The following is a 14,716-nucleotide window of genomic DNA, read 5'->3' on the forward strand; positions in this document are numbered from 1 at the left end:
CTATACAAACAAGGTGCTTTATGCTAAACAACTGCTTTCCTTCTGGAAGTCTGGAATTTTGTTACATGCTAGCCAGAGGGTGCCTAAGTGATACCCCCAACACGGGGGTGGGGGTGGGGGGAACAACCTTTGGGTTCTAAGTCTCTAATAGGCTTTCCTAGGCAGAAACATTGTACACATGCTGCTGTATACTTATTGCTGGGAGAGGAGTGCGCTGGGTGCCCCTCATAGGAGGGAGAGAGTGTTAGAAAGCCTGTACATGGGTCTTTTTTCATCTTATGATCTGGATGTCTATCTTTATCACAATATTGTAATAACATCTAGTGATGGGTACAGCTATATGCTGAGTTTCATGATTCCTTTAATGAATCTCCAAATATTGGGATGGTCTTGGGAACCTGTGACACTCATTGTTATTCAGCTCAAAATATTTTGGAACTATCTCTTTGATTTTGTCTTTATCTCAAGATTTATTTGAGAATCTGTTTTAAACTCATGCTATATAAATATTCTGGCAATCTTTTTATTTTTATTGTTTTACAATGTCATAAAAGATTATTAATATTTTAATGAGTTCATCTGTGTTATGTTGCTTTTTATGTCTATTTTCTGAAGATTTTTAATTATATTCTCCAGTTCTTACTCCTGCCTACTTTTTGACTAATCTGAAAAACTATGATGTTTCACACAACTATTAAGAATTTGTATATTTTGAATACATACAAATATTTTTATTAACTTGTACTTTATATATTTTGAACATATTTCATATCCATAAAGGTTCATTAATGGTACATCTTCCTTAATACAATCTCAAAAAACCAAATGCCAAATGTTTTCTCTGATAGAAGGATGCTGAATCATAATGAGGATGGTGCTGGGAAGCATGGGAGGAACAGACGAACTCTAGATAGGGCAAAGGGGAGGGACAGGATGGAAAGGGGGAAGGGGGAAGGAAAGGCAGTAGAATGAGATAGACATTATCACTCTAAGTACAAGTATAAAGACATGAATGGTGACTCTACGTTGTGAACAACCAGAGATATAAAAATTGTGTTCTATATGTATAATATGAACTGAAATGCATTCTGCTGTCAAATATAACAAATTAGAAACAATTTTTTAAAAATTTAAAAAGTTTCAGCTTCCTAGTAGATTTTGCCTTTATCAATATTAAATATCTTTTTTGAGTTCCAGAAATGTTTACCTTGAATTCTACTTTGTTTGATAGTACTATTGTTGTAGAATCATCATGTGAGTACTTGGCAAGTATATATGTTTTCTATATTCCTTCATTGTCAACAATTCTATTACACATTTTCAGATTTGTCTCTGGTAAATAATAGATAGGTTTCATTTTTAACCAAACTGACATATCTTTCTTACTAGATCTGATAAAATTGTTTACATCTATTGTAGATAGAGATAGGTTTCTATTAGTTTTACTATTTTTTTATTTACCAAGATATTTTTAAGCTTTCTTGCTTCCTGTGGATTAGATGGATTAGATTGTATTTTTCAATGTGTTCCTCCTTCTGCTTTGATGGTAATATATTTTTATCTATTCTTTAGATTGGGGCTGTGTACATTTTAATTCACATATAGAAACTCATACTTCCTTTCTAAAATGTCAAGAATATCTATATGCTATCCTTCTCTACAAAACAAAGAATTTAGTATGCATTTATTTCCTTATATACTGGTCCTTGCTCCCCCCCCCAACTACTATATTAATAATTTATGGAATTTCATTTCCAGATTGTTTATTTACACACACACACACACACACACACACACACACACACACACACATATATATATATATATATATATATATATATATATACACACACACAACTAATTTTAAGCTAGCAATATTTTTAAAATGATGCCTTTGTTCACCATGTTTCTTGATAATTGTTTCTTCTCAGATTTGGTTTTCTTCTTGCTGAAATCATCTGCTAATAATTCTTTTTAATTTTTTTTGCATTTTTTGGGTTATTTTTATCCTTAAATTCAATAGAATTTATTTTGACATAATTATAAAAGCATGGAATATAACATCTTCTAATAATTCTTCAAAGAAGATAGGTATAAACATTGTTTGAAAATGACCTTAATTTTGGAGAGAAACTGATCATCTGATTTATTCCATGGATGCTCGGAAGATCTGCCCTCACCTCTGCCTCTTCGCCCTTCCTGCTAAACTCAAATGACTACCAGCTGCTGAAACCTTAGCTCCTGTCTTGAAGTCCCCAAATCCTATCCCATGACTAAGGCAGTCTGAGTTCCTCATTCCTTCTGTCAATTGGACGGTGAACAGTTCTCAGAACACAGTGGAATACCGACTGAGCTTCGTGAGTGTAACACGTCAGTTCTTCTGCTCCCAGCAGAACAGCTGTCTTAAACTGAACTTACGTTGTGGTGGTTTTAATAAAGACTCAAGCTAATGACTTCTACTTGTTTTCTTCATTCACAAATTCATCCTCTTTGTTAAAAAAATTGTTTAACTAAATATTATTTTACTTAATTTAAAAAATGTTTTTATTAGTCCATTATAGTTATACATAACAGTGGGGTTCATTTTGACATATCCATATATGCATGGAATATAATTTGCTCCATTTCAGTCCCCAGTGCTTCCTATTCCCTTCCCTCTTCCCTCCACCTGTTCCCCTCCTTCTACTCTCCTGGTCTTCCATTGATTGATTGTTTTTGTACAGGGAATTCAAACTAGGGACACTCAAATACTGAGCCACATCCCCAGCCCTTTTTTGTATTTTTATTTAGAGACAGGGTCTCACTGAGTTGTTTAATACCTTGCTAAATTGCTGAGGCTGGTTTTGAACTTGTAATCCTCCTGCCTCAGCCTCTGGAGCCACCATGCCCAGCTATTTATTGTTTCTTCCTTTTTTATTTTTTAATTGGTGCTTTGTACCTACATTAAGGTGGAATTCACTGTGGTATGTTCATATATGTGCATAGTGTATTTTGTTTAATATCATTCCACATTTCCTCCTGCTTCCCATTCCTCCTCTCTCCCAATCAATCCCTTCTTCTACACCACTGATGTCCCTTCTATTTTCATTAGATCTCTCTCCTTTTCTTTCCTCTTATTTTGCTCTAGCATCCACATGAAAGAAAATATTTGACCTTTGACTTTCGGGTCTGGCGTATTTCATTTAGTGTGATGTTTTCCAGTTCCATTCATTTACCAGCAAATGCCAAAATTTCATTCTTCTTTATAGACAACTAAAACACCATCGTGTATATAGGCCATGTTTTTTGTTTTGTTTTGTCTTGTTTCCTTATCTCGTGGCTTATGACCTTGCCACTGAGAAGCCTGTTTTCAGCAGTGATCAATTCCATATTTTGGAATTGGCATTTTCCCCTGCTTCTGTAATTTCCTGCTAGGGCTGAGAATTATTGCTGTGGTTACCTATGTACTTTCCTTTTTAGGGATCCATACAATTTCTGGTCCACCAAAAACCTTTCCTCTGTTTCACATAAATCCCAATACACTTAATTTTCCTTAAAATACAAATCACACATAATGATTTTGTGTTAAAAGGGAAGATTTCAGAATATGTACAAATTGAGGAGCTATTTCTTATTTTTGTTTGTTTGGATGGGTCCACGAGAAACTAGCCCCCTGGGGTGTCCAGAGGAGGACATTTGGTTTCACTCTAGATATTTCTTTATTTGAATTTCAGCTTAGTAGCTTCCTTTTGATTCAAAACAATGAAGGACACAATGTATTGATTATCTTCCTTTCTTCCCTCCTAAGGTTCCTGCCAGTTTTCTTTACCTGAACAGGTGCCCTGAATGTGCTTCTTACCTGTGTGAGCAGCATCACAGGCTCCTAGTTGTGTTTTCCAGTTGGGTTTGCTCAATGGGAGGCTTCAACTGGGGATCAGACAGTGGGAGGAGAATAAGGATGGGATATTTATCCCTGGCCTCCTGTCCTGCTGTACCTTGCCTAATCACCTTACATTGGCTCCATTCCCTTACTGAAGACAACAGGTACTAGGCAGCCCTTTGCACACAAGTGAGCCTTCCTTCCTCACCTGATCCTCTGGCCTAGGGGTAGCAGTGGCTCCCTCTGTGTGGAGAGCTGCCTTTCATGGCTGGCTTCTCTGTGCCCTGCCTACACTTGGTAATTAGTTCCTTTATTAAACCCTCCTCAAATGACTCAGCTTGAATATCACTTATTTTTGCCCTGGACACCAACCCATATAAAAACAAAGTCAAACAGAAAAAAAAAATGAAAACATAAAGTGTACAGGTAACTTAATTATATAGCTTGGTCTTTTGGGTGTTTCATAACAGAATAACATATTTAAGGAAGAATGTAGGTGAAGAAAGCTTATTTAAAGAAAATATGCCACAGAGGGAAAGTAATAGTAAATGTTTTATGAGTACAAACTTGAAGTTTTCCTCCATTTCCCTGTTCAGGCTGTTGCTAGGTTTGGGGGCCTACAGGGAAGGAGTGAGTTCTTGCTGATACTCGTCTTGATGCAGCGCTGTGGGATTATGCTGGGAAGATTTATAGAATCTCAGAGCCAGAAGGGGCCAAGGGGACTAGCTAGTGCAGCCATGAACTGCACAAAGCACTGCATAATTTGTGATACAGCTTTAGGTTTAATTCGTGAGGCAAATACTTAAAAGCCACCCACACAGTGCTGCTTTTTCAGTGTGCCTATTAAAATTTTAATGGCTAAAATACAGTACTAATTTCCTCACTGGAATTTCAGAGTAGTTAATAATGACAACAGGAACACACGGGAACCCTTACTGTGTATAAGAGACTATGTTCAAATTCCCCATAGTTCAGGGCTTTATGGGTACTATTTCACTCAGTTCTCAGCTGAACTCCACATAGTGGATACTGTGGTTATTCTAATTTTACTGATGAGGAAAATAAGGTAAAGGAAAGTTAACGGACTTATTCATCACTACAAGGTCATTAAGTGATGGAGCCTGAACTCAAATCTGAACGGTTTGACTCCGAATGCTCTTGTACACGGCATTGTTCCTTTAGTCACAACATGCATGCAGAAATGTGCATGTACATCTAATAAGCAAATATTATTTTGTGTCTAATAGCATATTATTTACGTTGTTCCATGTTTTTAAATACAACATAATGTCAGTTGGGTTTTTTTTTTTTTTGTGTGTGTGTGTGTGTGTGCGCGCGCCAGGGATTGAGCACAGGGGCATCTAGCTACTGAGCCACATCCCCAGCCCTTTTTATTTTTGAGATAGGGTCTAAGTTGCTAACTTGCATGGGGCCTCATTAACTTGCCAAGGCTGGCTTTGAACTGCCTTGGCCTCCCAAACTGCTGGCATTACAGGCATGAACCACTGCATCTGGCTCATATGTCAGTTTAATTATTGAATCATATTCTGTTATATCAATGAATATATTTTGTTAAATCAATTTCATTGTCAAATACAAATTTGCTCTATTTTACCTTCAATTATTCCTTTCTGATCTTGACTTTTTTCATGTTATAATTTCTGACCCCAACTTTTCCTTAACCTTCATATTCTCATCTGTAAAATTATGATTATAATACTTCTGTCATTGAATGATTAAGTACATATAATATATAAGTTAGCTACTATTTATTATACTCATTGTTATTCAATATAATACTATTTATTACAATAATTATTATTGAATAAAATGTTGCTCTTTGGATTCCAAAATGCAGTTGTTTTCTCTGCATATCATCTCATGTCAAGTGACTTAGCAAAAAAAATATGTGTGGGGACACGTGTGTAGGTTATGTGTGTGTCTATATGGATGTGAGAAAGAGAGCTTGCATTTTAATCAGAACAACATTTCAGTTACTAAAACAGAGGTTGCTGATTTGACAGTGTTAATGAAAGAATATTACAAAATCCTTATTTTTTTTCTTTTATTTAAAATGTAGTTGTCACAACACATCATATAATGAATGAAGACCTTAGGATCACATTAAAAAATTTTAAAACATCTCTCTATAGTCACAAAACATGAAACATGCTGCAAGGACACAAATGCAGTTTGATACCACAGTCTCAGTACATTTTCACCATGAAAACAAACAGGGAAGCACAGACTGTACAAGGGTTTTGTCCATTTCAGCAGGAGCTGACGTGTCTGTTCAGTGGGGTTCTTTCCTTGGAGAATGTATCATTGACAGAGTTTTACAATCTCATTGAAATTACCACTGATTTCTACTTCTGAAGGAGTCATCATGTTAGAACCACAACACAAGTTTGCAACACATATTGGCACAATATGAAAAATAAACACTTTGAGTTTTCAGCTCATCACAACAATTGTTTTTAAATAAATAATTATTCCTTATAGTGCATATTTTATTTTACGGTTCATTGCCCATTGACACGAATGAAGCTGAATAAATAATACAGTAGGTAGTTTATTTACGTCTTCTTTCATAATTCTGCATTGCATTCCTTTCATAAGCCACTGAAAACAGAGGGGAAATAAAGTGTATTTTAAGAAGATTGAGTTAAATAATATTCAATGCACACAGTAAATTAGTATAAATTTGTAATAACTTTTTCCCTCCACTGAAGCATGGCTAAGAATTTATTTTTACATCTTCTAATCCTGCCTCACTCTCTATTCTGATTCTAAGTGATCTAACCACAGAACACTTGGACTCTTTGGTCATATGTTACATATTTGATTTGAAGATCAATATTGCACTATATAATAGATATATAATATATTATATATATATATCAATATTGCACTATATCATAGATATATAATATATTATATATCTATGATATAGTGCAATATTGATCTTCAGGAGCTTTTTCTATTATCATGGCAGACATAGAGACATGCTTAGTAAATTATGGAAAGGATCATGCCTAAAGTAACTGGGAATATTAGTAGGATCAAAGTGAAGTATGAGACTTTTATTCTAGGACGAAGGTCAATAAAATACTAACCATGAGGCAAATCTAGCTCACCTTTTACTGTTGTAAATAAAAATTTATTGGAACACAGAAACTCAGTTTATTTATATATTATCTTTGGCTGCTTTGACTTTAATATGGCAGATTCTAATAGATGCTATCAAGTTGGCATGGCTCCCAAAGCCTGAAATATTTACGATCTGGTTCTTTTCAGAAAAAGTTTGCTAGTTTCTGTCTTAGAAGTACATGATGCTATGAAGGTCTCTTCCTCTCTTGTGGATACCTCCCAATGATGGACTGTTCTTGAGGTGACAGGCAGACTCATTTTCTGTAGGTAAGTCAATTGAGCCCTCTAAATACAGCACAATTTAACTTACCTCCTAGCACCCTACTGGCCAGTGAAATATTAATCACTGCTTCCAAAGGTACTTAACACAAAACTCGTAAGAAATTTAAGTACTTTGACTCTCTGGACAAAAAAAAATGCAAGCATTTTATTATATTTTATTATGTTCAATTTCAAAGGGATCTATAACCACAAATGGGTAGGGGTCAGACTCTTGAAATACTATATCTAAGAATATTTTTCATCAACTTAGCCAATATTTCAGACACTTAGATTTACATTATAATGAAACTATTGTGCTTTTTGAAATTCAGTATGCCCTGTATAAAAATACTTAATTTAAGTAGAAACAGCAGAAGGAAGATCCGTAGGAATCCTAGAAGGTACCCTACAGTTTCCTTACTGAGAAAGGTTTATTGAGAGAAAAGATAAGTGCAGACACCAGATTTAGCATTTACTCTAAGACTGACCTCTAATGTCCACCCACCCTTAAGTGAGGTGAATAGTAAGCTGAATGTTTTGCATCAATGTTGTCTGCAATTCCGAGGTGGGACAGACTAAGCCCCAAGACGGACAGTTGTGAAGGAAGGAAAAGTTCCTTTGTCTGCCTGGCTGGCTTTTATCAGAAAGAAGGTGATGAGCGCAAGCTCAGTCTCTGGCAAGCTGGGGTAGCTACCTTTATTCCCACAGTTCCATTAAAGAAATGAGATGAATCCTAATTAAACTAACTACAGACAGATTAATGATTTCGCTGGGGTAAATATGTTTTTCCATGGAAGCAGAGTTTCTTACCTGCTCCTTAAACCCTCTGAAGATGTATGCCAACTTTTGTGTGCCTGAGCTGGTGTGGGTTTCTCTGGGAAAGGGTTTCTAGATCATCTGTGACCGTGAAAGGCTAAGGATCAGGTGGCTGTGGAATGTGAGTAGGATAACCTTGTTCCAATGACCATATGAAGAGGTTCTTGATAGACAATGGATTATTTTTTTTTCTTTTTAAATTTTTTAACAGATGGAAGAAAAAAAGATTTACTTAGAAGATGATTCTGCTTTATGGCAGTGGTTCTATGTATCATTACCTATAATTATTACTTTAGGTACAATTAATCTGTTCGAAAACTGCACAGCATCTATATTATTTGTCAAGCATGTTCTGACAGCTATATCAAATCTGGAAATGGAGAGTAGATGACTAATACAATTACGAAGAAAATCACAGTGAAGTAAGGACTAGCATGTATGGATACAAATAAATGTCTCTGTGGTTTAAATTTCTATCCCATTTCCTAAAGCTAGAAGACAATATATAAATAAAACAATTATAAATTTTTCATGAAGTACAGTTGTAACTGTACTTAAAACAAGATTTTATAACGTAAAATTGAATAGCCTCAGAACTACTGCTGACAAAATACAAAGGTAGTGTCTACATTTTGAAAGAGAATAATCAATAAAAATACTAGGATGATTATTTTTTCATGAATCTAGATAATTAAGAATTAAGTCATCACAACTTAGTTACAGATTTTTTAGAAACTAGATACATTCTAAATGAATAGGACAGCTGCTGAATACTTTCTAAGTAATTAGATGAGTACTATTTTTAATTTATTTTCATTCAAAGTAAAATAAAGAGAATATGACTAGCTTTTCCAAGGAGCCATAGCTGAGGGCTAACCAGGCTTGAAGGTGCTTGACAAAAAAATCAGTTTCCATGAATATGATAAAGGGGTTATTTAACCTTGAAAATAGTGTTTTCAGATATAAGGGTTTTCAGATATACGTATGTAGCATTAACACAGACAATGCAAACTCAAGAGAAAAAAGAAAACATGCAGCCTTTATATCAAGCGAGGGAGTTGTTCAGATTTAAGATGGGTTATCAAAAGTGTGGCATCTCTTCTCTCTAAGGGTTCCACAGCCAGAACTGGTTATAACACTCAAGGATAATTTGACTGTGTTCCTTTTTGGAGGCATTGAAATGGATCGTAGCACTTTCATCCTTTCCAACATGCAGCAAGACACTGAGATTTGAACTTCTATAACTTTATAATGAGCAAGTGGTTTGAATAACATTTTTCTTTGTTTTATTATTATTTATATTTGTCCTCCCTGTACCCACCCTTCCTGCCTCATAAGGTTGAGTATAGCTTAGAGAGCAGATCTAAGAGAATGAGCATGAGACCAGCCCAAAGATTCAGGGTGGGTAATGATTAAATGGAACAGACTCTGGTTTGAGAGAAATCAACCAATACTATGGGGATAGTAATATATATATAATTAGCTATAAATCTACTCTTGGCTCAGGTGCTACAGCTAAATTTTTTCACTATCATTACTCATTTTAAGTCTATTATTCCTTTTGAATATTTTGAAAATTATGCCTTATAAAAACAATAGAAGCAGATTTGAGGTACTGTCAATCATGATTTCGTACATACCAGAATTTAAAGCTCTTTTGCCCATGAGTCCAACAAAGGAATCTGTTTTATGCCCTGAAAAAATACATTTAGGGGTATTTTAATGTGCATATCTTTGAGGATATAACTCTTATAACTAGTACAAAAAAGCACACTTTTGAATATATGCCTATATAAAAAATATGCATCTAATTCAAGTTTTGTCAAGGCTAAAGAAATAAAGATTCCTGGTAAGTTGTATAAATTACACTAAAACAATATAAGAGAACTGTTCTCAATTCTTTAAATGGTAGCAAGTACCTTTCATACATATTATGTTTTATCTATTATACAAAGTTGTAATATTGTTGATATTTGAGCCAGTTGTGATTTTGGGGGGAGTCAATTTTACATTTGTGTGAGAGAGAAATATCCAAGTTTATTTCTTCACATTATTGAACATTACATCTCTTAGCAAGTGAACATTAGTCAATTCTTATCCTTGGCGATTGTGAACTTCTAAAAGGTCACTGTTTTGTTGAATTAAAAAAAATACCTTGGGAAAGTATATTTGTTTCTATGTTAGTAGAGTACATTTATTTTTATTATATATTCACTATGTATAGACTTTCCCTTGAAAGTCAAATCTTTAGAAAGTAAATATGAACAAAATATATTTATTTGCATAAGTAAAGTCTTCAGAAAAGGTTATGATTTCGATGTTAGTGTGAGAATTTCTCTTGGTTTTTAGTGTATTAGTTGAGAATAGGGCTGCTACCTTACTAGGGCCTACTCTGCCACCCAGGGAATCAAATCCAAGACAGGATGCTAAGTGGGCAATATGACTTGGGACTCCTGTCAACTGTGGTTCTATTAGCTACAAACTAGGACCTATTGATCTTCCAGTACCACTGTTCTTCACTATCCTAAGAAATGTTTCACTGTACTTTGATAGAGCTTCCCCCTTTCAATTATGGGATCAAAAAATTGCATCTCTATCCATCTTTATGTTTAGTGTGGATTCTCTGCTCAGATATTCACTCACCCACTTTAATTGGCTGCTACATGATCCCCCAAAATAATGTTATGGGGTTGATCTCATTAAGATGAATTAGAAGATATAAATGCTTGAGATTTTTTGCTGTGTAATTGGGCATGAGGAGGGGTTGGAAATGAATGTGTGGGATGGATTTCTAAACCAAGTATTAAAATTCTAAAACTAACAATTTAGGATTGTTAAAGGACATTTTCTTTTTTAATATAATGCATCTTTTCAGTAACTATAAGTCTAAATAACAAAGTTTGTCAAATTAATTATTCATTTAACCATATTCTGGGTGAATTTCCTCCATTCTGACATTGTATTACATAAAGTAGAATTCAATACAATTAAAATTAGCATTTGATAGATGCCAAAATAATTTAGAGCTTACTTTTGTGAGAGATCTGGCCATGTCCTAGGAGAAAGAAAGATAAAATTAGCAAACATATATAGTTTTGTTTTAAAGAAGTTACACAATATCTTTTAGAGAGAATTATAAAATAAATTGATTTTCAAAATATGTAAATTTTCCACTTATGTGCTATCCTGAAAAATACAAAATAGAACTAGAATGCTAATCAAGTTAATAATAATAAAGCTAGATATTTTAACAAACAAAAGGAATATCTATTAAGTAACATCCATGGGTCACGAATTCAAACCCAGATCTATGGGAATCTTGAGGCTTGTTATTAACTATAAATCTATGCCATTTAAGAATAGCCCCTCTCTCTCTGTCTCTCTCTCTCTCTCTGTCTCTCTCTCTCTGTCTCTCTCTCTCTCTCTCTCTCTCTCACACACACACACACACACACACACACTTGCATGCACACCCCGCATTTGGAGGGTATGCATATCTATCTCTTAATTAAACAGAAATAATTAAGATCTTGTATTTCAGCCCATAAAATATTTCTTCACTTTCCTCCTAAATGTGCATTCACAATAGTAAAATAAAGATTTATAGGAATGTTTACCATAAAGAGCCTTTAACAGGGCCACTTGTTTTTCAATTGAGGAATCTGACAAGAGACGAATGGACATTAACTATTCACAAGTTTCAGGGATGGTGGGATGAACTCAAGGAAACTGAATATTTCTATCACGCAGCAAGGGGCAGCCAAATCTAACCTAACCCCAGACAATGTTCTGAAGTCAGTCTCCACATGCGCTTGAACCATTCAGAGTCTCTCCTGGAGACCCCTGGCCTTCCCCTTCTTGGTGGGATCTTTAGTCAAGAGTGTGTTTAGCTAAGGTTGGTTCCTGCTTTGGGTCTCTTGAATTCCATGAAACGGGTGAAACAGATCTTGCCCTTCTAGGGGCAAGTGCATGTGTTAGGTGCGGGCCAGAATCTCATCCTGAGAGTTACACCTCTCTTAGGGTGTAACTAAGGGTCTATCAAAAAGCAAGAGACACTTGGCTGCTCCAGGAACAAGCTAGCGAACAGGGCGGCTTGCAGGGAGAGACTCAGGGACCCTTGTTTATCTCACCAGCATCCCGTTTGCCCATTAATCCAAAGAACTGCTGAGGTTTGGGTCTCCGGGCGATTCTCTGCAGAAGATGCTCAAAGGGCTCCGGCAGCTCTTCCTGGGGGACAAATCGGCGTGTAGGTAACTAGAATGAGGCTCCCTGTAACCCCAGCCATTCTCACCGTGAGTTCTAATACCTCACCAACCTGGACTGCGGGCTGATGTGCTCTCTCAGGAAGGCAGCTTCGCCCACAGAAGAGAAGCTGGCGGGCTCCCCCGCGCCGAGACTAAGTGGAGCCTGTCCCGGGCTCCACATCTCTGCCTCCACCTGCCCCGGGCTGCATCCTTCCCATAAGCCGAACCTGGCTGGTTGGCAGCCCCGCGGCATCTTTCAGCCCAGAGCGCTCTCCGCTCTTTCCTTCCATCCCAAAGAATTTTACTTCATCCACCCACCGCGCTACCACCCTCGACTGGCCACTGGTGCTGGCTTTGGAGACCCCTCACTGCCCCAAGGTACACAGGTGTGCGGGCGGCGGGGTTGGGGTGGAGAAGGGTGACAATGCTTTCAAGCGACCTGCACCAACCACTTACACTGTTAGCACAACGCTCTCAGCCTCGCGCCAACCTGCGAGCCATCTAAAGGGAAACTTGTGGCTACTTTCTCAGATCCTCAAAGTAAGGATCCAGGCAGGAGGTTAGCTTCCCACCCACCTTGGCCCTTCTAAGTTCCCCGAAGCTCGCCCTAGTCATCGCTTCTGCCCGCTGACATTTCCAAAAACGCTCCGGCAGCGCAGCTGGACGGAAGCCCCTGAAATCTCTGTTACTAGGGAATGAAATCTTGTGAGGTTTCCAGGCTTGGGAGGACAGGGGCTCATCGGGAAGGCTCTCCAGGGAGTTCCTGGACCCGACTGTGTAGGAAACTTAGATCTTGGGTGCAAAATCCCGAGGAGAACCTGGGGGTGGCGCCGCTTTACACCCCTCCGCGCGCTTCTACTGTCTCTGGTCGCGGACTCGGTGCCCGCCAGGCTAACTCGGGTGCTATCCTAGGGGAACGGTAACGGCTCCGACCCAGGAAAAGCAGCGCGGGCCGTGCCGGGATCGAGTCTCACCTTGATCTGATCACTGTCGGACCAGTCGGACCAATAATTTAGGTCATCGTTGGCACCGATTTCTTCCGCAAACAGTTGAGTGGAGACGAGAAAAAAGACTGCCAAGGCCACGAGGATTTTCATGTTGGATTTCTGGGAAGAGTGCGGGAGAAGACACCAAAGAGAGGGAAGGAAAAAAAAAAACACGTATATAAACCTCTAGAGTTAGAGCGGCAGAATATTTGGCCCCACAACGGAACTCGGGTCCAGTTTAACCAAGATAAAAAGCATAAGAGGTACATCTCTCGCCTGGACTCTTTAGGAAAGAGAACCATTCCCCAAGGATTCTCAAATCCCCTTGTCCCCTAGTCTTAGCTCCCAGACCTAACCCACTAACCCATACCCTCGAGTCCGGAGGCTCTGCAGGTGGAAGACAAAGAGGGGCGTTGGCACTTGAGAAACAAGTCTCCCCACAGTCCCCAGAAGCAGCTGCGCACCGGAAGGTCGCGTGTGGCCCCCTTGGACAGATGCGCAATGGGGGAAAGCCCGGCAGCCACAGCTGGCGGTACGCGGGTACTTACTGCGGCGGACCGACCCGCAGGGATCCTGTGGCGTCTGAGCGCAAGGCGAGCGCTCAGCCCTCTCGGTTGCAGCTGCGGTGGAGGAGGAGGTCCGATCGCGCTCTTTTGCCGGCTCGGTGCTTCGCGGTATTTATCTCAGGCGTGATGAGCTTCGAGACACACGTGACACTCTCCCCACGCGACTTTCAGCTCAATATTTAATTAGCCGCCCCCTCTCCTTTCGCTTGCGTGATTGAGAGTTTCCGAGACAGTAACCCGTCGGTTCCCATAACATCTGGACCCAATTGGGTTCTAAATGACGCAATTTTAGGAAAGTCCAGGTCTCGCCATCCAATCCAGAGCAGTCTGTCTTCTTCCATCGGCAAATCTGACGCCCCCTCCCCTATCCTTCCGAACAGGGCTCAGGGACACCTGAGATTACTCATCAAAATTGAGCAAAGTGACTCATTCCTCGGACTTCCACAACTTTTTTTCTTTTTCCATCTGGAGACGTCAGGATAAGTTGCACTTTTGAGGGCGGCCAAACAACTTCAGGCATTGAAATTCTGTCTTAGGAAATCAGGCTATGTAAGAAAAACCTCGGTTGGGATGTGGATATTCTCTCTCTCTCTCTCTCTCTCTCTCTCTCTCTCTCTCTCTCTCTCTCTCTCTCTCTCTCTCTCTCTCTCTCTCTCTCTCTCTCTCCTATATCTGCCTTCCTAGAGTTTTTAGTGTTTCTGAGCTATAGCATCTTCCTATGACTGCAACGTTCCTCTCCTAAATCAACCAGAATACTGTCATTTCTTCAGCATTACAAAAGGATTTCCGGAGGATGGAAACAGGTTTATTTTACCCTTGGGAGATAGGGGAATT

General features: G+C 38.3%; 1 protein-coding gene across 2 annotated transcripts; it reads right to left on the bottom strand.

Annotated features, from left to right (window-relative positions):
• Positions 1-5,910: 5,910 nt before the first annotated feature.
• Tac1 (tachykinin precursor 1) lies at positions 5,911-14,328 on the bottom strand. 2 transcript variants are annotated; one of them, XM_013361349.4, is made up of 7 exons: positions 13,865-14,328; positions 13,305-13,436; positions 12,217-12,313; positions 11,704-11,748; positions 11,118-11,141; positions 9,727-9,780; positions 5,911-6,481 (listed from the first exon to the last, which is right to left on the bottom strand). In XM_013361349.4, the coding sequence occupies exons 2-7, from the start codon at positions 13,425-13,427 to the stop codon at positions 6,432-6,434; spliced, it is 393 nt and encodes a 130-aa protein (XP_013216803.1). In that variant the 5' UTR covers positions 13,428-13,436; positions 13,865-14,328; the 3' UTR covers positions 5,911-6,431. The 2 variants fall into 2 exon arrangements, with proteins under 2 accessions (XP_013216803.1, XP_005331845.1); XM_005331788.4 differs by lacking the exon at positions 11,704-11,748 and having other exon boundaries at positions 13,865-14,296.
• Between the last annotated feature and the right edge of the window lie 388 nt (positions 14,329-14,716).

Source organism: Ictidomys tridecemlineatus, chromosome 2, assembly GCF_052094955.1.
Source record: "Ictidomys tridecemlineatus isolate mIctTri1 chromosome 2, mIctTri1.hap1, whole genome shotgun sequence".
Taxonomy (NCBI): domain Eukaryota; kingdom Metazoa; phylum Chordata; class Mammalia; order Rodentia; family Sciuridae; genus Ictidomys; species Ictidomys tridecemlineatus.